This window comes from Perna viridis, chromosome 5 (genome assembly GCF_037379345.1).
Source record: "Perna viridis isolate PV_CMFRI_1.1 ecotype Kerala chromosome 5, ASM3737934v1, whole genome shotgun sequence".
Taxonomy (NCBI): Eukaryota; Metazoa; Mollusca; class Bivalvia; order Mytilida; family Mytilidae; genus Perna; species Perna viridis.
The window spans coordinates 28,149,872-28,174,713 of NC_142449.1; the positions used below are offsets into that span (position 1 = coordinate 28,149,872).

Below are 24,842 nucleotides of genomic sequence, written 5' to 3' on the forward strand. Positions count from 1 at the left end.
AAAAGGAATTGTATATTAAGAAAATATTAATAACGTATAAAACAAATGTCAAGGACAGGTTTCCGTAATAAAAATATTTTTACAGATATTTTTTTACAACAATTTTCTTGATGTATGATTGTATGAATAATAAGGCAAGTGATAACAAAATGACTATGATGAGGACATGCAATATAATATTTATGATAAGGAGACAACGAAAAGACCAAGAGAACAGACACAACATCTTCGAAATACATAATATTCAAATGATCCACAAAGAAATTAAGCTACAAATGAACAACATGGACTCCACATGAATTAGGAGTTTAGGAGAGGTAAATTAGTATGCTTAGCAATCAGCCGTGCTGCACCTTGGTGACATTTTAAAGGGAAATTACAGAATTCTATACACATAATTTTTCAGAAAATGACTATATTACTAAAATAACACAGTTTCTGTCTCCTTCAATAATTAAAAGTAATTTTGTTATTTGTATGAAAACTATAATCGGTAATTGAACACATTAAGCAGTTTTATGAACTATTATTATCGATAAGTAACCGAATTAAGCAGCCTTAAAACATATTTAAAGACGAAAGTTGAACAACAACCTGTTTTGTAAGCAACAGTTAACTTATCTCATAAAATAAAGTCATTCTTACCTCTGTTCTAACTGATGAAGGTGTGGAAATGTCCTAGCGTCTTCAAAGTCGACAATGAGAAAACCTTTCTATATTTATATGGTTTGACTTGATATATGCGAATAAAGATGTAAAATTAAAATTTGTTTGGAAGTTTCAGGTAATAAATAATCATTAAAATATAAAAAACGACGTATTCGTAAAAGCTTTGTTCATAATAAAACATATTTTATCAACTTTAATCTATCTAACAAGGCCTCACAAGACCTAATTGAAAGAAAAACTTTACTACTTTTGTACACTTTTTATATTTTAAAAAAAAAAAAAAGAAATCAGTCACAAGTTCAAGTCATATTTTATTTTTTGGTAGATTTTTATATCATATTTGAAAGTCTTATTTGTCTTTTTTTTGCTAAATGTCTGCACTGGTAATTCGTATATCTAGATGAGAAAGTCGGAATACCAAACTATAAATTCTACTAAAATTTCATGATTTTGTAAATAAAAAAAAACCAAATAAACGAAACCTAATAAACAAACGAACTAAAAAGTGCACACATGAATACAAAGCATTATATCAGGAAAGGCTGATATAATTAAGAATTTTGGCAAACTACCGATACATCTAGTTCATGCTCCACGTTGTTTAGTGAAGTCCGTGTTGCTCTTTTACTTGTGTAACGTTGAATGTTTAATTTTAGTTATTTTATGTTATTTGTTGTGTGTGTCTGTTTTCCCTGTCTGGTCGTTGTCCCCGGACTACATTCTTTTGAATTCCGCTGCAATCTTGGTTCCCTTGATTACTCTTTAATTTTCATCGTAATTGTGTCCTATATGTAATATGGAGTCTTACTTAGATACCCTATTTATTTAAATGACGAACAGTGAAACTTCGTCAAAGACCCATAACTTATAAGCGTCCAAATAAATTCACATTTTATTGGGCTTCAAAAAAACTATACGGAAGAGTGCTTAAAATACCTTTATCAATGTCTTTGTTTCGATAATAAAACCAATGTTTCGATATTTATAAGAATTCTACAAAGTTCAACGTAACATAGACAAACCAGCAAAATGCATGTGTTCCAACTGACTGTATCTACTGTCGCTGTGTTAATCTCCATGAAATGTAGCAAAAATACGTTTAGCCACTATATGAGGCACTAACCACCAAAAACAGTGTGCTAATTCACACTAACAATTTCAAACAACCAGGACAGTACGTTCTTAAAGACCTTTGTTCATAATAAAATATATTTTATCAACTTTAATCTATCTATCAAGGACTTTCACACTAAGACCTTGCAATTTCGATAAAGAGATGCAAGACAAAAAATGTTTTATGAAAATGTGAAAGTGTTTTAAAATAATAATCGAATTTACTCATAACTTATTTTCCTCGTTAAAACCACTTGTACACAACAATTTATGTATTCCAATTGTTGACGTTTGATTTCTGCACCAAAAAATAAAAAACATATCTCATAAGAAAATATAAAAAAAATTGCAAGTAAAATATCCAAAGTGAAAAGTCTTGATTTTTTTTCCAGAATCAGAATTGATATAAGAAAGCATTTTTAGAAAAGAATTTTATTCATTATGAAGCAAAAGACTCTGTATGTACGAATTAAATATGAATAACTTCTTGACGTTACGAATTAAACCTATATAATATTAAGATACTGTGAAAGGTTTAGAGGCATTAGGCTATGCAAATTGCCTAAAAATATCAACTTTGTTGTAATTATATCAAACTTGTTTATAACATAGTAAACTATATTTCATATTATGGAAAATAATGGGTTTTTTTGTATGACGTCATTATGGTGCTACAAAAACAGAAAGTGCTGATAATTGTACATTTTGTTGAATTTCCAGACAAATTTAATTCCCGAAAACTATGTCCAATCAAAGAATAAAATTAAAATTTTCACATATGAAAATCTATGCAATAATAAGTGTATTCACAAAATATGAAGATGTTTCTTCGATGTGTATACCATTTCCTTTCCAAAAATATAATCAGAAAATGACTAAAAAAGTACAATATGACGGAATATGTGAAATTTGGTTAATTTCGGTCCTTTTAAGGCACAAATTATCAGAAATGTTTGTTTTCTCATTTGTGAAAATTCAGACACTGCTTACAGTAAGGTGGTTCATGGTGTAGGAAATACTACGGAACAAATGATGTTCATATGTACTTATGCTATATTTTTATGTAACAATAGTCTTCTCTGTATTATTTAGATCAGTACTTTCGACAAAATTACACTAAAATCACCAAATCAAACCAATCCAAGAACAATAACTCTTGCAAAGTGATGATTACAATCTATACAAAGTTTATCTCAAAAGCGCAACACCAAAATGAAAAACTATGACTTGTTATGTGGTTTAAAACTGTTTATGGAAAATAAATAAAAGTGAAATTGATGGGTTTTTAAAATGCATTTTGTAAAAACTGCTACTTAATCATTCAACATTTTATGATTAATATTCAATAGTATTTTAGGCCAATAAGAACCTTTATTGCCCCTTCTCCTTTGAGAATTTCCCACGTCAACTTTATGTTACATTGAACTATTTGCTTGTTGAATTTATCACATGAATTAGCGATCCTTTTTCTTAGCTTTTTTTATCATGTTCGATATTTTTACTTTTGTTCTTATATCTGAAAGAAAACACATATTACATTTATTTGTTTCGTTTATTACGCGATAATGTATACTGTGAAAGTGCTTTAATTCGTGGATATCAATTTTCATGGATCAGTGAATAAACACAAGTTCGTGGATTCTTGAATTCCTGATTTTAAAGTTTTCAATATACAAATCAATGGGAATCTACTATTCTTTGGGAACAAAGTTTCATGGTTTGGTCTACCCACGAAAACCACGAAACTTTGTACCCCACGAACAACAGGACTTTCACAGTATATTTTATCCTCAAATATTATCACTTAACGTTCATAATGACAAATGAACTTCTTTTAAAACCAAGTAATACTAAGTTCTTGTGGAACATGATAGATACAAGGGTCTTACTAACATTTTAGCTCTTAATTTGCCTACATATACTACTTAATGATAATTTTAAAGATGTTTTAAGATCAAAATCAATATATTTATGAGCAATTCGGCGAGTGTTTCTAGAAAAGCAGAGGATGCTTACCCTACCGGTTCACCTGGTCCATGCTCCCAGTTTTAGTGGATTCTTAGTTGCTCATTTGATTTTGTTACTTTGTATGTATGATTTTAGTTACTTTATGTTCTTTGTTGTGTATGTCTGTTTTCCATGTCTGGTCTTTGTCCCTGGATTGCATTCTTTTGATTACCGCTATAACCTTGGTTCCCTTGATTACTCATTCAACAAGTTACATATGATGAATCAAATAAGCATAATGGTTTCAAATTATATTTGAAGAGTAATAACAAAATAACGGAACTGATACAATCTATGCAGTAGTCAAACGAATAGTCTAAAAAGAAAGTTTGTATAACAAATTTTAATATCAGGACAAAAAACCAATAAGTTGGAAAACCATAGCAATCAATGGTCCTGAATTAGTTTGGGCATTTCAAATCAAAAGGTATGTTAAACTAGGTTTTGTAGCGCTAAACCTCCCGCTTCCACTACGTTTATTATTTCTGGTATATTTCATCATAAATGGGCAGTATCAAATTGTTCCTGTCAAAATTGCTAAACCGAGCAGTCAAATCAGTAAAGAAGATGTAAACAATAAATAAGTGAAAATAGAAATTAGATAACTTAAATATCAGTCTTTATAAAAATCAGACAGGAGGTGATTCATGCATGTCAAAAACCCACCAAATTCACGTTTACTGCTTGTTCAGGAACCGCTATAGATCACATAACCACTCTTTGTTTTTCATTTGGGTGTTGCGCTTTTGAGATAAAATTTACATAGAATGTACATGAACTTAGCACCTTGCAAGAGATATCGTTCTTGATTTTGTTCGAATTGATTGATTTTAGTGGGAGATTGATGTATGATTTTCTCAAAAGTACAGATCTGAATATGGAAAGGACAACTGTTACGTAAAAATAGAGCATATGTAGATTGAAAAAGCATTGTTAGATTGGTGGGTTTTTCTTCATCATGAATCACTTTAATATAGACAGTGTCTGAATTTTATATGGACTGGTAATTAATACAATAAAAAGGATATAAATCCTAGTCACGAGTTTCAAAAAGACTTAAACTAAATTTCACTATTTGATTTAAGTATATCCATATGATACATTTATAAACATATATATTCATCGTGGTGTCAACTTATTAAATGTTAACAATCACTGAAAAAGGCTTTCACTAGAAACATGTAGTATATCTTGAGCGAAACGCATATTGATAACCCTACATGGGTTCATTTGTGTGCATGTGACATCAAAAGTTAGGTTTATAGTATTGTTTATGTTCACATTGTGTACAACTTTCTTTGTGTTGTCAATTCATGTTGTTCGGTTTATTCATTGGGTTTCACCGGGTAAGTTTTTGGTATTTCACATTTTCCTTATACGAAAGAGAAGCAACACAGTATTTCTTTCATTTACACAAAATTATACATATACATTAAGTTGACCCATTGTACTCATTGATGAAAATATGCAATAACACAGTATTTGTCAAGAATATTTGGTGATCAAATGTATGTAGAACATTGCAAACATAAAACATTGACTGTTTTTTCTTTTTTTTTTCGTAATATCTAGTATTCTTTAGCTGTTTGAGGTATAAAAAAGAGGATTTAATTATGGTATCAAATGTAAAGCAGGAATATTTGATACCCGTTGTTAGGTTGGAATTCAAATGATGCATCCTTTCATTTGCAACTTCAATCCTCAGTTAAATTTAAGGCTGTTTAAATGTCATTTCACATTCTAGAGATATAAAAGATATAAAAGATTTTGCCAAGAGACCATATTTTAACAGTTAAAGGTAAAGATCCTACTTGTCCAAATATGTATTTCCTCTTTTTCTACTGGAATGTAAGACTTTACAATTTGACGTACAGTTGCTTAATACGTGGCATTCGTAACATTGTTATTTGCATTTCAATTCCTGTAAGGATACAGGAATAAATCGGCCAGAAAAAGGCGCAATAAGCTAATATGTTTTTAATAATCTCAATACGTAAAAAGTTAAAACAATCTGTTCACCCACTCGAAGAGGGGATAAGTTAAAAGTTTCCAAATTTTGTGAAAGAAAAGGTTTCGAAACTACAAAAACAAGAATAAAACAAAACAAACTTTCGATTTGAAAATTTATTTGATGTATGCTAAAGACAATCAACTCTATATCCTGCAAATAATTCAGAAATCTTTGGGTATTGCAGAACTAAAACGTGAAAATGGACATATGACACTTGTATGTATTTCGCTTTCTCTTTCAAGCAACGTAAAAATCTAAATGTCATCAATCATTCTAAAGGCATACAGTCGAGCCTTTTCTAATGGGGTAACATTATTTTCATCATTGTTACACGCATATTCCACAAAACTTTGAAGAAATAATTCAATGGGAATTGTTCCATCCTTGTTCTTGGGAAATGCATTGAAATACTTATCATCCAGTGTGTATACTCCAAATGCGTTAAGCATTTTCTGTGCCTCATCTTTTGAAATATTTCCATCACCGTTTATATCCATGACTTTTATAAATATGCCATATACTGTCCTAATATCTTCCATAAAATAATTTTTGTTTCTATTATATTCTTTTGTCATTCTCTCAACCATTTCTTCTTCTCTTATTTTCTCGGCGTTTTTCAGAAACAATTCATTGAATGCATAAACAAATTGGTTCCTGAACGTGTCGGCAGCCTTACCTTTCAACCCTGTGGTACTGATGGCACTTTCACTTTAATTACAAAAACAATGTATGCACGTTATCAATAATGGTGGCACAATTTACTCATTACAATTACCACAAAACAAAGATATGATACTGCCTTGATGAATTAATCATTTATTCAGAGCAATCTCAATCTCAGTGACCGAAAGTGTTTAATAATATTTCTTTTTTAGTCTTACCCACTTGTCTTCCTTAAATAAGCAGATTTAACATAGAATTGTTGCGAAATGCCAGAATATCAATAAAGTGCAATTATTTCAACTTACAGTGAAAACTTAATACACCTAATTCACCTTTACTCAATATTCCTGTATCTTCCAACACCAAAGGTTTCACCACTAACAAAACCGGTACAATAGTAATTGTTTGACCCAATCTTTTACAGGTATATATTTTGAAGGATTATCTAATTCCCCTTTACTCAATATTCCTGTATCTTCCGACACCAAAGGTATCACCACTTTGAAAACCGCTACGATAGTAATTATTTGACACATATTTTTTACAGGTATACATATTGAAGGATTTTGAAATTAACATGCTCACAAGATATCATAAAAAAGTGGACGAAAAGGGTTCCATAAGGTGCCATTTTATGAATACCTAAAACATGGATTAATTAAGAAATAAGTTCTTACGTAGAACAAAATGTATTTACAGATCGATGTAAGCACAAACCTGACCATAAAGTTAGCAGGGGGCTAATTAATCTTGCCTGGAAAATGCAATGATGATTACCAATGGTGCATAATTACATCGGTACATACATATTCAACAAACGTTTTACTACACGTGCATGATAAACATTATTTCAAACGTAATTGGTATTGCACTTATGAATTTTGCATTCAAGAGTATTCAAAAGTAGATATGAAAACATTTAATGGTTGAATTCAGCATACAGATTTGTTTAGTAAAAATATGGAGTACACAGATTGATCGGAGGACGGTTAAAATCCATCTTTATAAGGCAAGCTAGGTGTTTAACTGAAATGCTGCTTATAATCCAGTCTCTATTTTCTGTTAATAATAATATCAGACACGAATTTGATGTTCTCATGCATAAACATATAACTCTTTTTGTCAAATTTGATTGTCCTTTATATGTGCATGATATATAACAGATGCCATAACGAACTTATAGGATTAAAATTATTAAATTTGCTGATACATGTAATACTATGAATACTCAGACATTATGTATTTAGTGTATTCTAATAGCAAGATCTAGAAACTAATGTCGGTAGGTAGGCTAACCTTTGTTTTCTTGACAGGTTTGTTGTTTAGATTTAAACTCATTCAGACTTTAAAAGCGCTGTTTTTAATTAAAGGGAAAAAACTTTATGGTAGGAACAAAACAAGAAATTCAGTAAGGTAAGCGGAAACACGTGCTTTATTTGTTTCGAAAATGTAATCTGTATGAAATGTAAAAAAGTATTTAAATTGGACCTTAGTTTTAAACATTCAGAGTCAAAATTATAACAGAATAGTGTATAAATTTGCACAAATAAAACAACTTCGATTCCGATTAAACCATCATCCGCATCATATGTATTAGTTTAGTTCCAAATATTAAGCAAAATATGTATTTCTTTTTAGGAAGTCGAGATCAAAGGGAAGTTGTAATTGTCTGTATTTTAATTATCATTATATCATAAACTGCTCAGAAATAAATGCAGCTTAAACTATCGTTGGTAAACAAAAACTATGTACACTGTGCACCCTGTTGGTTTAATTTAGCTGAAATAAAATACTGTAAATACTATTAATGTGCAAGTAAATGGTAACAATAAATACTTCACAAACGACTTGTACTCACGCGAAACTATAGGCATCTTCTACTGAGATAAGGTTGTCTTTTGATACATCAAATGTTTGGAACAACTTTCTCCATTTGTTTTTCAAGTAAGTAGTTGCCATTTCCAAAAGAAAAAGAATTTAGAAGATTACATGAGAAGCAACAGAAAATGTGTATGCTTTTGTGGTCAACTACAATAATTTACTTTCTTTTTTCCCGTTTTAGTCATTGATAACTCAACAGATAAAATACCCTTAGATAATAGATGTAAAGAAGAATGTTACACAAAAACATTTTTCGTAAAGTTAAGTTCATATCATTTTATATAAATAACAATAATTCATTCCCTACCACTTCAATTATTGCTGCAGATGGGGAGAAAGTATATCTGTATTGAAGTCTGTTTGAATACGGAAAAGGGCAATCCTTATTTATATATTTGTGATCTTATATTTTTTGTCAGAAAAATCTGATAAAGTAGGAATCACAAGATGTAATTTAAATTAACTTAAAGTTGTTTAAAATTATAGACGTTTTATGAAACATACAAGTCACAAGTTTGTTTGTATCATAAAAGTAGATTTGTATTGCGTCTTTTTTTATTTTACTTTGCTACAGTATCACGCAACGTATCGGCAAAGATAAAGATTAAATAAAATGAAAAGTATAAAATAGGTTGTTTATCTTTATATTACGAATTAATATTATGTATGCAATTTATTTGTATTTTATTTGCATTTAGTTTTGCCATTAAAATGTAGATGTTGTTTACTTATCTATTATTTATCTCTTTACTAATACCAAATTTACCGAACGCATCATCACAAATACCGAATAATATATTTACTGTCAAACAAAAAAAATAGACGATGTATTCTTGACTGCGCACATAGGCATTTTAAGTACCAGTCCATGTAATATTCAGACAATTCTTATGGTGAAGTGATTAATGCTGTTGAAAAACCCACGGAACAAACAATGCGTTTGCTATATTTTTTATGTGAGAATAGTCATTTCTGTATTTAGATCTGTACTTTTTTTTTTTTTTTTTAGAAAAATGCACTTTCATCTCCCACTAAAATCAACCAAATCAAAAGAAATCAAGAAAGATAACTCTTGCAAAGTGCTAATTTTATATACAATTTATATAAATTTTGTCTCAAAAGTGAAAATAAAAAACAAAGACTGGTTATTTGGTCTATATGTATAGCTCTTTCGGAACAAGACATAAAATGGATCTTGGTGGGTTTTAAACAAATATGAGCCACCTCATGTCTGATTTTTATACCGACTGATACTTAAAAATTTAAACATTCAGTATTATCCGCTTTGTGGCTAGGTAAACATACCACTTTCATAGTGCCACAAGGGTTCTGATGAATGTTTTTGTATTGTGTATATAAATCCAAATTTGGTCGTCAAGTATGTATAAAAGTGTGATGTTAAAAAGTATGCCTGTTTTTTCTTTAATTTTCAGCTCTGTGGGACATTTTAATTCAGTAAATTGACAGTTTATTTTCCAATGGAATTCAACAGATTTTTTGTTATAACATCTATATTCATTCGACAATTTTTCTAAAATCTGAGTCAAATTGAAAGTTGTAATCTTATGCACACAAACGTTAATATGTAAGCAATTGCAGGTTGATATATTGTGCAGTAAAAAACTCGAAGTGTATGCCGCGTAGCAAGGAATTGTTTGCTAGATGCTTATTCCGGCGTATTTTAACGTTTTGTGCAAATTTTGTGTCATTCATTGCAATGACGTCATGATGATTTCAAAATTTTACCACGTGTTAACAAAGCTCTGAAAAAATGGCTCAACTTGCCGTTTTGATTACATGTTTTTTTTTTTGAAAACTTGTTCCATATGAAGTAAGCTTGATACTGTGTCAAATATGTCATAAAATATGCAAAAATCAATTATCCATCACCCGCGTACGACTTAAAGATAGATAACCAAAAACATAGAAATTGTAGGGTTCTATGATTTCTAGTAAATATCTTTCGTCATTTTAATGTTTTTATATTTACTGAGTTGCTGTAGCTTCAAGTCCCCAAAAACCAATGTTTACAAATATATCATATGATGATAAATAATCTGTTGCGTTTACGGCCAATAAGTGCCCCTCCTCCTTTTCATGTTTTAAATTACTAGAATAACTCGGCATGAGATAAATGCTTAGTCGATATTTAGTGATAGATTTTTTTTCAATGCAACACAAAATTGAAAGAATTTCCTTTCAGACATTAAAGAAGTGTCCTTTCCTTCGACTTTACTAACTTGATATATCTAACCTTTATATGATCAATAATGCGCATTCATTTCATCGTCTAACATCGTTATATCAAAATTTAAATACTAGTAGGTTAATGAGTCATTTAGGAGAATTATTAGTAATTGGCAGGGTTAACTTAATGAAGATATGAAGTGAAGGGAAACCAAGATATGTTGGACTGTTATTATTTTTTTTTTCAATAAACCTTCTCTCTTAATCACAAATAAAACAACATTTAAAGAGTGATATTATGCATCAATTGGAACAAAAGAAACTGTACCTCATGGAATACCTTCATGTAGGAAAGACAAACGTATACATTACTTGATTTAAGTCTGTTTAATAGCATAGACCACTAACAATTATCATCCATCTGATACTGTTCTGAGCGCTGCGAACAATATCATGCCAATTGTAGCATGTCTTCATTATATTCTCTATTAAAAACCTCCTCAAGGGTTTTCTAGGTCTTCTCCTCGTTTCCCTGTGGATTCTATTGTAGGGACTGTCTTGTAATTGTAAGGACTTTTTGTAATGATATACCTTATCAATGTCATCTTTCGCTTCAAAATCTGCATGGGATTGTTTAGTACACTACCAGAGGTTATAGTTGGGTATGCGATTTGGCCTTAAAATTTGCTGTATTCCTCTCAGACATAAATGCTGGGATCTTGCTGTCTGAGGCTACGGTTGTTGTCCGTGTTACAGCTCCGTAAAAGATGACTGATTTTACGTAAGAGTTGAATACACTGATCTTATTGGATTTTGAAATTTCGCTAACATTCCATACTTTCTCTAACATTGTTGAATGCTGTTCTGGCTTTTCTTATAAGAAGCACGTATACTGTACCAAAACATAACGGGTTCGACGTCCGATAATGCACTTCTACAATCATCACTCTTTACTTCAGATAAAACTTAAAAATAAAATTTAAACCTGTCGATAGTAATTTTGTTAACATGTTAGGGGATTTCTTTTCTTCAATTTAGACAAAAAAGAAACCATGTTTTGCCGTGCACTTTTCACGAACCAAAACTGACTGATAAAATTAAAGATGGTCAGAAAAATTGCGAGCAATCGAGCTCAACATCATAGTGTGTATGTCCGTACTTGGTATGTTCTTGCAAATTTATCAGGTAAATCGGGTGCGGCAAAACAAAAACAAAACAAAACAAAAGAACAAAACAAAAAACAAAAACAAAAACAAAAAACAGAAATTGGCACATGTTAGGGCCAATATACGAAACAGATTTACTTTAATTTTTTTCATTGAAACATTAAGTAAATTCACTTGACCTCACACATTCCTTTCATTTTGTATGGTTTCAACATACAGTTTATGGAACAGCCGTGTATTACAAAATTCGGGAAAATTTATTGTATATACAAATCTTTCTCCGCTATCACACTGGCTGAACCTAGCTTCACTTTTTAAAAATATATCCCCGAACGTATTATTCAACTCGAAGCATAGCTATTCTAAGATCAAAAGATAGGAAAAGTTATCGTTTTGGGGGTTTTAGCAAAGCTGTAAAATTAAGCGATTTACCTCAAAGATTATGTGTAACATATTCAAGCCATCCGCAAGGGTAATAATTCCAGAATTCGTTCACATTATGAATAAGACTAGTTTAAAATAAAACGAATATAGCTGGGGCTGCCTGTAGGAATTTAGAATGAAAAGTTATCATGGTGCTCACTTTTATAGACAATTAGTGCTTCATACTCGAAACAGTTGCCCCGTCTCTTTAACTGATAAATACATTCCAGTTAATTGCTATTAAAAACCAGTAACATTCATTAGATATGATAAATACATACAAATCAAATCAAAGTGGTTTTTTCGGGAGAGACATGGCCAAAAGATCTACGAAATGTTTACGAAAGTGGCGTCATCAGTTTTTTCCGTAAATATTTACGACTGTCGGACATTTCAGCCTAAAGCAATCGGAGCAAATTTCTCACTTTCCAAATCGCTACACAAAAGGTAAAAAAAAACTGTCTTATGGACCATTTCAGATTTCACATGTCTCAATTTATTCAATATGTATATTGAATTATCTGGACGGAGTGTACATAATCTTTACTCTTAGGTCATTATTGTTCCACAATATGTCAGCTGTTTTGTCGGTGGGTGTTATTGTTTTCTTATGCCCATCATTGCTATGAATGAAAGACGCTTCTGTGCTTTTGAATACGGTACCTGTTTAGTAACTGATAACGGATAAGCAGGGGCAAAAATGTTTTAAATATTATATATATATATTATAGTATAACCCTGTCAGGCATCTGCCTCCCGATATCAGGCATACCTGTAGAGTCAGAGGTACAGTTACTTAAATATCAAAACGATGGTGACATTCAAGGTTGGGGCTGATTACTTCCAATTATAATCAATTACATCAAGTACAAAGGGGGAAAATGTAATTGATTACACCATGATTTCAAATGTATTCGATTACATATGATTCCTTCAGAATCACCCAACACGATTTAATTATAATAAATTTACTCCCTCGGAATGGATAATGTAATAACAATTATTGCAAAGAGTAATCAAGGGAACTAAGGTTATAGCGGAATTCAAAAGAAGGTAATCCAGGGACAAAAACCCGACATGGAAAACAGACATACACTACAAAGAACATACAGTAACTAAAATCATACATATAAAGTGACAAAAGCAAATGAGCAACTCGGATTCCACCAAAAAGTGGGAGTTTGGACAAGGTGGACCGGTATGATAAGCGTCCTCTGCTTTTCTAGGAACACTCGCCGAGTTGCTAAAAAAAAGTCAAGCCGGAGTAGACGAAAAAGAAAAGGAAAATTATGACACGTTGAAAAAAATCAGTTTTCATGGTGCAGATGGATACACCGTAAAGATCCAATAGTTCGTGATGACGACCATACAACTTCTGTAGTGATGACTTGTGGCAACATAACCCTGTTTTAGAAGCCTTATTGTAAGAAGTCTAGCGCGGTATAAGAAGTCTGCGTAGTTCCGGCAAGCTCTGGTATAAAATATGAGTTGTAATATGATTGATTGATTGTTGGGGTTTAACGCCCGCGCAGCTAAATTTCAGCTATATTCAGGCGATAAACTTGAAATGGATGATAAAATGAACACGAAATGATGATAAAATGAAAAATGGGATGGGACACAAGGATAATTGGGTCGACAAATTTTGATTGCCAACGGAAAAATGGAGAGGTGTGTAGGGTAGGGCAATTTAGCCTCCTGTGGCGGAGCCTTATGGTTCCCACTCCGGGAAGAGAAACGTGACATCTTTCCCAACACGTTGCGCCACTATGGTTTGTGGTCAGGTTTTCCGTATTATAGACTGACGACCCCAGCATGTAATATGTCAGGGTTACTCCGAGCTCATTCAACCATCTGGGGCACACAACCCAGTTGCTCTGTGGGCAGAGCGCCCTAGCCCCTGGCCAGGGTTCTGAGCACTATTTAGTCGCCGTTTACGACAAGCTTAGCGCTGCTGCGGGCGTATTATTTTAACACCTGGACTCGTACGGGGCTATGTTGTAATATGAAAACTCCTTACGGAGGTGCTGAAGGGATGTTGCCACAGATGAATGGCAAATAGAGTGTTTAATATGTATACCAATTGTCTAAATCTAATATCAACTTCAATGATTGCGTATCTTGTACTGTAGCCATTGAAAGAAAACAACTAAAAGGTGATTTCAGAATTGAATGATGCATGCTAACAAGATACACACCTCTGATGACAAATATTACAATTCTTTTCCTCACTCCGACTACTACCGCAAACCTTCTTCTCCAAAAAAATTGTGAGTTTGTTTGGAATCATGACAGCCACAATGCCAGTTCGTTAGAAAGGGACCGTCTAATACTTTCAGATTAATTAATGGTATATAGTTAATTTGTTGACACACAGAACTATTATGACGACAAAAATTCAAAATGTATTTCTCGATTATGCAGGAAGATTCTTTGTAATCAAGATGCCTACGAATTGATTTAAATTAAAACATTATTACCAAATAACTCTAAATCTGTAAATAAATAAATACTTGAATATTGCTAAACACACTTTTTTCACTGTCTAAATGCTTACCGTACTTTTTCGGTTATAAATGGAAATGAAATGTACACTCTCAAAATAATGGGTTATTGTATCATTTAGCTTTATTTACCATATTAAAAAATATTGTACAAACCGTAATTGTACTGAAAACCCCCATTTGGGGAACCGCCACAGACGCTGATGTTGTTTTGTTTTGCTTGTTGGTTTGTTTGTTCTTGTATGAGTCATTGAAATAGAAAAACAAAACAAATTTAAATTCTGAAATAGTTCTTACAGCTAACCTTTTAAGCATTAAAAGAAACAATAACCCACCTTATCATGTTTGGGTCTCTTTTTGGCTCTTTTCACCGAAATGATTCCAGTCACAATGCCCCACATCTATCCCAAAGCTTGTTCTTTTTCCCCTTTTTTTTGGCCCCAAATCACGTTTCAATTTACAGCCTCAAAGATTTATTTGAATTGCACCATGCGGTACAATTTCATGTTAATCTCTCGACTTACGTAATTGTCTAGACGACAACGACAGCATCATATCATGAAACTACTGCAGTTTGCTTTCTTTTAACATCCATGAATGTGTTACCTCCTAGATCCATATGTGTATGATATTTCTCACTAATTACTACAGCTCTGAAATCATTCCGAAGATGCAAATTGAATAGAATCATATTTACATGTTGATTCATTTAATACACTTTCGAAAATATCATTTTGTCAACAAAACAAATAATATTTGTTCTACACTTAAACCTGATTTTGAGTTTGAATAAACTTCTTCGCAATGCACAGCTTATTACGACCACAGGGTTCGAAACGTGAACAGTACAGTTGGGACAAGTACGAATCCGTCATTCAATACAGCTTTATACAGCTGTAAATTTTGATTGACATAGCAAGATAAGAATTTGAACAGAAAGGAAGTGGCCAATGTAAGCCAATTATTCTTGCATTGTTCCAATAACAACCCCCAAAATCAATTACCAGCGTTAGTGTTATGGTTTGGCAACTTGCAGTAAAATTCCGAAGAGATAAATTCACTTCTAATCAATTTTATTAGATATTGTTTAGAAACCGTGAAGATGCTTATTTTCATCCTCCTTTTTGGCCTATCATTCCTTAATGGCTCAAAATATAAATCCTAAAATCAGTCAGAGCATTATTTACAGCTGCTAGTTTAACTACATATCTGCATTAAAGTTAATAAAGGCTCGTTTTAGACAGGAAACACGTCAAGAACAAAACATACAATTGAAAACTTCAGGTCTTTATTTAGCTACCAGAAAATATATGTGTATTAATATTGTCCAAATAAAGCTGGTTAGCTTTCTGTAGAAATTCCATCCACCCATCATCTGATACAAAGTCTGTCTTCCTGAAATGAAAAATTTTAAAAATTAAGCAACGGTGTATCTATGGTAGCTACATTGAACAATGGTTTCATTAGAAGTTGTGCAAAGGATTTAGGACTGAAATCTGATTAAAAAAAACGAAGGCATATATTTTAATATAGTATCCATTAAAACAAAAATTCAAATTCAGACCAAAAATGAAAAAAAATATTAACGGGCCCCTTTGACCCCTTTTACTGAAAAAACAATAAAAGGTACATGAAATATGATTGAAAAATGCAGACGCAGATGTTTGTAAGGTATCCAATAAATAATTGAAAAATTTTGAAACTGGAGGAAAAAGTGACTGGACATTTGGAAATATAATTTTCCCCTTTATATGCCCCTACTTTCCATTGTGCAAGTTATTGAATTACCCCAAAATCAATATAAGTCTGACCCTTGTTGTAAAGAATGTTGTGGTACAATATCAGACATTTGAAAGCATTTACTGGAGTTATACAGTTGAATTTTATGAAATGCTTGCATTAAGCCATTTTTTGTCACTAATTATAAAACAGTTGGAACTATCCCCTAATAATCCCATAGCTTTATTCGAGAATTAGGAGGTCTATAAAAAAAAACTCCAAGTACAAATCTGAACGTTTATTAGACACCTTAATCAATAACAGTTCCGAAATTTGGATTATACACATCTAACATGACTCCAAAGTGGACATTTTTATATCATCATCTGAATCATCATCTGAAATTATTTCATATAAATGAGTGTAAAAGCGGAAAATACTCCTAAAAATATTTTTAACAAAACATTTTGGACGTCAGAAAAGAATGTTATTTGGTATCGTTTGATTAAAACACCATCCGTACATGGAATGAAGTGTTGAAGTGGTGAATATTTTAATGCATTTTGGTACATAAATTTATAGTTTTATTTTGCAGATTTACAAGTCAAAATAGTTTTTTTTTAATATACCGCAAAATAAATGAAATTATTTCCAGTTTTGTTTAATCTACTTGCTATATATTAAAAAGATTTGCACAGTATTTTTGTATATATTGTTTTCTCGTCGGATTCGTCTACCATTTATATTCTGAAAATGGTAGCATTATGAAATGAAATAATAAAATGTAAAACACTAAATATGAAAATCAATTCAGATAATATAGCTTTTCACCTACATTTCAAATGAAATGTAAGTCGTTCAGGTATGTCTCAAGGTCGTTTGTACGTTTATATATATATTTACGTTGGATTTAGCAAAAGTACTAGATTCAAAAGGACTAGGGAAGGCAAAGCATATCGAAGTATTCATTTTACCTCTACTGGAAGGTAGGCTTTGATCATTAATGCAAGGATCTTATAAGTTCTCTTTTCACTTTATTTTTTTACTTTCTTCTTTATTGTCATATTTTACAGGTCAATATTTTAGTTTATATTTTTCTATTTTATTTTGACATTGTTTACATTTTAAATTGTTAGAAGAATAGTCAACCGTTATATTTCAAAATACTTTGAACAAACTCATTAGGTGTTTTTCGTTTCACTATTAAATTTGCCTCATCATTTTGCCTATGTTGGAACATTTCGGAAAATTAATTTTTTTCCCATTAGCTTATTTTTTTTCTTGTTTCCTTGTAGGATGGTTACTCCGTTTCTTACGCAGAAATGGAGACGGCTTTTCAGAACATTTGATGTGACAAAGGACAACCTGATTTCAGTAGAAGACGCCTATTGTTTTGCGTAAGTCTATCTAATTGCCGGAACTACTCACGAAAACTACTTTGTCGATAAGTTTGTATTTGGATGCGGTCTGTCGGTACTTAAGTCTGTGTATTTCTGTGCAATCAGGAAAGTTTTAACTGTGAACCAACACTGTGACGGACGAAAAACAAATTAAAAAGACTTCAATACAGATTCTTTCAAGTTATTTAGAAATAAAATCATATGGTCTTCTACACAAAGTAACACCCTACTGAATTGTGCAAGATCACCATGCTTTATCATGGCAATTAACTTTTTGCATTGTACTCAGAAGGATTAGGTACATATTTGTTTTCGTCTGATTTGTAATTTTGCTTTCTTGTTTGTTAGTTTTTTTAGTTAGGTTTTGTTTTTGTTTGTTAGCTCGTTTGCGTTTTTATGATAAGCGTATCGTTTGGTTTATTTTAAGGTGTACCTGGTATGACGATTCAGAACGGACAAAGGTCATATTATGTTTCTTCTATATGAAGAAACTCAACGTCCATTCGTAACATTATATGATAAATCTATAAGTTAAATTCATATATTTATAATGGTAAGATTACCTCTTTATCTATACTTTCCATGGAAACAAAAATTCAATATGCTTGTTCATATGTTTCTTGTGGTCGGTATATGGCGATTGATGTTTTAGTCCATTTATTTCCCTTCGTCGTAACTTATCGATATTGTACATGTTTATGTGTGTCTTTCATCGTTGTTATATTTATTGTTATCGGAAAACGGAAAAATGCAAAACTCTTGAATACCTGCATTTAAATTAATGTAACTCTGACATAGACTTTACTGAAATTCAATCACTTGAACTTATTCTTAAACAGAAGTCTAGGGAAATTTTCGACCTTTCATGCCAAAGGAAACTTCAAACAGTTTATCCTCCCGGCAACATATAATGATATGGTAATATTATGGGCACCGGAGTCATGTCGACATTTTCAGGAATAAATGTTTTGCAACTTGTTATTGGAAATTCTCAGAACAAACGATCTCAAATCGCAATATCACCGTCAATCAGTTTCTCTTAATTACTCTCTTGCTACATAAAAGAGAAAGTGGCGGCAAAATCTTTTATGTTAGCTTTCGTCTATTCCAAATGAATTAAATGTTTTTTTTTCAAATTCGATATGATGTAATGGCTTCGTGCTGAGTGAAAAGTTAAATATTGCTAAGTATCAACTAAAGTTATGAAATTTCAACACCATATCAAACGAGTTGATGAATTCCTATTATTGGATTTATTTGTAAAAAAAATAATATTATCAAACTTGTGTCTATTATTGGAACCTTGTTTTCACAAATAGAGATATTCGACCTCTAATTACATCCCTACGTAAAAATTATGTCATTTAGAATATAATTAAGTAAGTTACGTAATGTTCTTTGTTGTGTATGTCTGTTTTTCATGTCTGGTCTTTGTCCCTGGATTATATTCGTTTAATTACCGCTAGAACCTAGAACCTTTGTTATCGCCATTTTGTTTAAAATTACTTTGATCTTGCTATACGACAATTTTCAATCTCACGCCAGTCGAGTGAGAGTGAAAATTATTGATAGATTCTATGTCCTCGCGTGACATACAAGCAACAGCGTGGAATATCTGACTACCCAAATAACCGGCTGTTTGTTTACTGTGTATGAAATAATGGCTAATTTGTGCACGGCAATATGTTCTAGTCTATAATGGAAAGTGATTAAATACAGTAACTTACCCAATTAGAATGAATAAATCCCAAAATTATTCCACGAATTTTCTTTAAACGCGACCGTCATAGTTAACCGATTTTTTTTTGTTAAGTGTATCACAACTGAACAACGTATACGTGACGTCACGTAGCATATCGCTGAAATATAGTCTCGAAAAGAAAATTTTGCAGCGCTTATAAAACACATATTTAGGTCAAGAGAACGGAAAATAAAAGAAAATTGATACCTTAGAATTCAGCAATACAGCAATAAACAGATTATTAAATATTTTTTTCAACTGCGGGAGTCTCTCTTGCTCCCTCGCGTTGAAAAATTATTAAATAATCTAATATTCCCTTGATTACTTGCACTACATCAAAGCTAGCATATATAGTACTTATCGTCACTACTCCAAAAATGTCCTTTGGAATTGTAGTGACCAATTATTTCTAATACTGGTACTTTTGATTGTAATTCTTTAATCTTTCTGTATTTGCGAGCGTAATTCTTTAAGTGGATAATTCATTTTGTCTATATGTTGTATGTTAATTGAGGTAATCCAAGGAAATAATTAAGTACCGGTCGGCATGAAATTCAGACACTAGCAATGATAAAGTGATTCATGGTGAAGAAAAACCCACCAAACAAACGATGTTTTTTTAGTCTACATATCCTATACTTTCACACAACAACAATCTTTTCTGCATACAGATTTGCACTTTATAGAAAGTCAAACATTTATCTCCCATTAAAATCAACTCTTGCAAAGTGCAAATTTCATGTACAATCTATATAACTTTTTATCTCAAAAGCGCAACATTCAAATGAAAAACTAAGACTGGTTACATGATCAGTTAGTCTGAACTTGAAATAAAACTGATTTTGGTGGGTTATTGAGATGCATGAATCACCTTCTGTCTGATTTTTAGAAAGACTGATACTTAAATGTATTATTGAGTGAATTGTATGGATTGTTTGTTTGCTATTTCAGTAAATTTTACCTTACATTAAAGGGGGTGATTAAGGTCTTATAAATCTAGTTGCACGTCATCGAAGACATTGGCCTGTCCACAATCAGACGATGTTGATCATTGATATATCTTTGTATCGTTATTTTATTTTTTAGTTTATTTTGAAGAAATATCATCATTTTGCTATCTAGGATCTAGTACTTTTGTTGTCAGGGCCTTTCAGGGCTTACTTACAGGGTATTTACACTTGTTGAAAACCCTTTAGGTGATAATGCTGGTGCATTTGTTGTGCTTCAACATGTCCGTTATTTTTTTTCATTCTTTGAATTTGTTTCATATTACATATAGATACTATGCAAAACAACTCAACTGTTTTGATAGCCTGAAATAATTAAATGAAAAGAAACATTTGGGGTCATCCAACTTTTTTCTACTTTTAATATTTAAAAAGAAACTAACATTTCCATTACACTTCTATAGAATATATTTTCATGCCATTAATTTTCACCCTTTCCCGATGCTTTTTTAATATAAATGTTTTATATCAAAAGTACGTTTAAATGAATTATACAATTGTTTTACATAACTTCAAACACTTTTTACTCATTGAAAATGCAAACATCTGTATGATTTTGTAACATTTCAGAAAAGAGTACTCCGTATAATAAATTTGATGTATTTTAAAGTGTACAATTTTACTCTACAAGTAGACCGTATAATGTGTTTAACAATTGTCTAATTCTGTCATCAACTTCAATGATTGTGTATCTTGTACTGCAGTGACAAAGCCATCGAAAGCAAACAACTAAAAGGTGAAGCCGCTGTTGACTTCAGGGCTCATTTTGTCTATGTCTTCAAGGAGATTTTGATTAAGAACGCTAAACAAGTTACTGAAGAGGAAATGGTGGAAAGAATGACAAATGAATACACCAAAAACAAAACTAAGTTTGTTCAAGATATCAGGACTATTTTTGGGCTTTTTGTACGAATCATTGATACAAACGAAGATGGGAAAATATCAAAAGAAGAACTACAAAATATGATGCATTCTTACGGTTTACACACCTTTGATGACAAATATTACAATTCTTTTCCTCATTCAGAAGACGGGACTATTCCCGCAGATCTTTTTCTCCAAGGATTTTGTGAGTTTGTGTGTAATGACGACAAGGATAATGTCAGTTCATTAGAAAGGGCCCGTCTATATGCATTCAGATTAATTGATGACATATAGTTAATTTGTGGACACGTAGAATTATTATGACATCATAAATACTTTTTTTTAAAAACGTAGTTCTCGTGTATGCAGGAAGTTTCTTTAAATGTAATCAAGATGTCTATGTGTTGATTTAATTAAAAAACATTGATAACCAGATAACTCTAACACATGTATCTGTAAATGGTTAGATAATTAAATATTAATAAACGCATTTTTTCATTGTCTAATTGTCTGTTGTACTTTTTCAGATTTCAAGGAAAACGAAAATTAAACTCCCAAAAATGGGTTATTGTATCATATAGCTTTATTTACCTTATACAAAAATATTGTACAAACTTTAATTGTACTGAAAACCGCCATAGATGCTGATGATGTTATGTTTTGCTTGTTGGTTTGTTTGTTTCTTTATGACTCCTTGAAATGAACAGTTATTGTAACGTCACTACAAGCAAAAGAACAAAAAAAGATTTGAATTCTGAAATTAGTGCTTCGTGCATTACAGCTAACGTTCTACCCATAAAAAGAAATAATAACCCACCGTTTCATGTTTGGTCCTTTTTTTGCCTCTTTACCTAAATGGTTCCAGTCACAATTCGCCACATCAATCCCAGCCTTCCCTAGGCACATTATAGTATAAGTTCATAGATACCAATGCATTTTTTTACAGTATACTCGGGTTATCGCCAGGGCATATTGGTGTTTGACCCCTTATGTTTACACGGTTTGAGTCGAAACCCCAGAATTTTTCGGCATGAATCTTATCGCATAATTTCAATGAAATCCTTTCACACTTTACTCAAGTTATTACACAGACACTAGACAAATACTTGTGTACGATTTATTTGCATTTATCCACAAAATATAAATGTGTTACCTTGTAGATCCATATGTGCATGACATTTTTGACCGAATACTTTATATATAGCTCTGAAATCATTCCACCAATGATAATTGCATAGAATTATATTTACATTTGGTTTATTTAGTATACTGTCGAAAATGTCATGTTTCAACAAAAAAGATAATTTTTATTCTACACTTAAACCAGAGTGCAGTTAAGCTTCTTAAAACTTTACAGCTTAATACGACCGCAGAGCTCGAACTGTGAACAGTCAGGGCAAGTATAGTTCTACCATTTAAAACAGCTTTATACAACTGTAAATTTTGAATAAAATTCTTAGCAAACATGGCTGGATACGATCGTAGAGTTTGAACCGAGAACAGTTGGGTAAGTATGGTTCCACCTTTTAATACAGCTTTAACAAAATGTGAATGTTGATTGGGCTTAAGCATTTGACACTGCAAATAAGAATTTGGACACAATCGAAGTTGAATAATGGCATTTTGTAATAAAATTCCAAAAAGATCAATTCACTTGAACTCAATGTTATCAAATATTGTTTCGAAATCGTGACATTGCTTAATTTTTACCCCGCTTTTTGACCCCTTTATTTCTTAACGGCTAAAGTTATAAATCATAAAATCAATCAGAACATATATCATGAGTAATGGCAATTGTAATACAATTCCAAAGAGATCAATTCATTTGAACTCAACGTATTGTCCGGAGCCAGGAAACATTTGTTTCTGGTCCCCTTTTGGCCACTAATTCTTAAACATTTTAATTCAATTATGGCCTTTCTTACGGGGTATGATACCCTGTGAAGATCTATGTACTTGTCCTAACACTAGGCGTCTACCGACGACGTAGACGACAACGACGACGGCATTATACTTTCATAAGACCGGAAAAAATACAATAAAAAACAAATGCTATTGGTCATGTATAAGCAAATGACTACAATCACAGCTAACTGTCAAAGCTTTAATTTGGAAAAAAAAACATTTCAGCTGAAAAGAAGCTTCATCATATGTGACTTTACTGATATTGTAATTAAGTAGCACTCCAGCTAAGAATCATACAAAATGTGATTCATGGATTAAAAATTTACATATTTTTATTTTTGATATTTTGTTTAAATTACCATAGTAAACAGAAATAAACATTCATTTTTTCATGTTCTTAGGAGATAAACATTATATAAAACACACTGTATATTTCAAAATTAAGGGAGATAACTCTGTAAATGACACTCAAATACAATAGAATCTATTAAATTTTCAATGTTGATTATCTCCTAAGAGCAGGCAGATTTTAATGAATAATTACACATTTCATAGTATAGACCTATAACACAACTTAACTACAAAAATAAACATATGTAGCCTTTTTGTGGTGTATCATATTTTTTTCAGATTCTGCATGATTCTTACAAAGACAGCTACTTAAAACAAGACAGATGTGATAGTATCTGCTTTACCCCTTATTTTTCTATCATGAGTTATAAGCATGATTCGAGTATTTATAGCGATCTCATACAAATGTACTTAATGTTAACTATTCAGTTTATCCGTTGAATATGTGTCTAAGTATACCGAGCAACCATTCTGTTGACGCATTTAAAAGTACAATATTTCGATGTCACTATCTGTTACCTAACATATCTTTAGTCATAGTCATGTTTTGTGTCCTACTTCAGGCTGTACTAATTTGTACAGTTGCATTAAAATGAAAATTTACTCAGCCGTTAAAAGGCAACACATAATCACAGTTTCCATAACCTTAAAGGAATGTACTTTTGATTTGTATCTAAATAATCGTGCAATAACCTTGGCACTTGTCAAAACATATCTTTAATAACATCGCCTTAATGTATAACGATGGTTTACCTAGGGAAACTAATGCGTAAAAGTGCAAAACGATTAATTTCTATATTAATTCGTGAAACTTTTATATTCCGTCGAAAATTGCACCAATTTTCTGTCACTGATGTTTCACTCAGATGTCTGATACAGCCTAAGAGTCTAAATAAAATGCTTTGCAGGGCGCAGCTTGAGACAATACATCTCCTAAAACTGCATGTTTATGTGGTGGAGTGGATATTTTGTATATTACAGTTATTTCTGATAAATAAATAAATTTACTTAATTATATAAATTGTGTTCATTCTTGCTATACATGTATTATAATGAGATCTTTCCATGCTTCAGTGATTCCACTACTAGTTTACAATATGTTGATTTCATGGTTGAGTGCATCTTTATTGCAGGTGCTCTCTATTCCTATACTCTTAGGTTTTATCATTCTATTTTGGGAAAACGCTGATTGTTTGTGTCTTCATTGGTTCATTTTGGTCATTTGTCACAT

At 31.6% G+C, this 24,842-nt stretch overlaps 2 protein-coding genes and 1 long non-coding RNA gene across 8 annotated transcripts; 1 reads left to right on the plus strand and 2 right to left on the minus strand.

Annotated features, from left to right (window-relative positions):
* Positions 1-5,403: 5,403 nt before the first annotated feature.
* LOC148616944 (uncharacterized) lies at positions 5,404-8,422 on the minus strand. Its single transcript, XM_088584123.1, has 2 exons — positions 8,322-8,422; positions 5,404-6,508 (listed from the first exon to the last, which is right to left on the minus strand). The coding sequence occupies exons 1-2, from the start codon at positions 8,420-8,422 to the stop codon at positions 6,055-6,057; spliced, it is 555 nt and encodes a 184-aa protein (XP_088440249.1). The 3' UTR covers positions 5,404-6,054.
* A 7,473-nt stretch (positions 8,423-15,895) lies between these two features.
* LOC148616945 (uncharacterized) lies at positions 15,896-22,436 on the minus strand. 6 transcript variants are annotated; one of them, XR_015922328.1, is made up of 2 exons: positions 22,173-22,436; positions 15,896-16,019 (listed from the first exon to the last, which is right to left on the minus strand). It is a non-coding gene; the product is annotated as an uncharacterized LOC148616945 (long non-coding RNA). The 6 variants fall into 6 exon arrangements; XR_015922333.1 differs by lacking the exon at positions 22,173-22,436 and adding an exon at positions 19,692-20,178; XR_015922331.1 differs by lacking the exon at positions 22,173-22,436 and adding an exon at positions 19,692-20,178 and having other exon boundaries at positions 15,896-17,872.
* On the plus strand, positions 17,188-21,861 carry LOC148616946 (sarcoplasmic calcium-binding protein-like). Its single transcript, XM_088584122.1, has 3 exons — positions 17,188-17,329; positions 17,639-17,740; positions 21,196-21,861. The coding sequence occupies exons 1-3, from the start codon at positions 17,208-17,210 to the stop codon at positions 21,647-21,649; spliced, it is 678 nt and encodes a 225-aa protein (XP_088440248.1). The 5' UTR covers positions 17,188-17,207; the 3' UTR covers positions 21,650-21,861.
* Positions 22,437-24,842: the final 2,406 nt, after the last annotated feature.

Bases quoted from the DNA above. Each gene is read 5' to 3' on its own strand.
- LOC148616944 (XM_088584123.1), bottom strand. From the start codon at position 8,422: ATGGCAACTACTTACTTGAAAAACAAATGGAGAAAGTTGTTCCAAACA. The intron at 6,509-8,321 runs GTGAGTACAAGT...TTGTAATTAAAG, and splicing joins GAAGATGCCTATAGTTTCGC to TGAAAGTGCCATCAGTACCA.
- LOC148616946 (XM_088584122.1), top strand. From the start codon at position 17,208: ATGTCTCAAGGTCGTTTGTACGTTTATATATATATTTACGTTGGATTT. The intron at 17,330-17,638 runs GTAGGCTTTGAT...GTTTCCTTGTAG, and splicing joins CATTTTACCTCTACTGGAAG to GATGGTTACTCCGTTTCTTA. The intron at 17,741-21,195 runs GTAAGTCTATCT...CTTGTACTGCAG, and splicing joins GAAGACGCCTATTGTTTTGC to TGACAAAGCCATCGAAAGCA.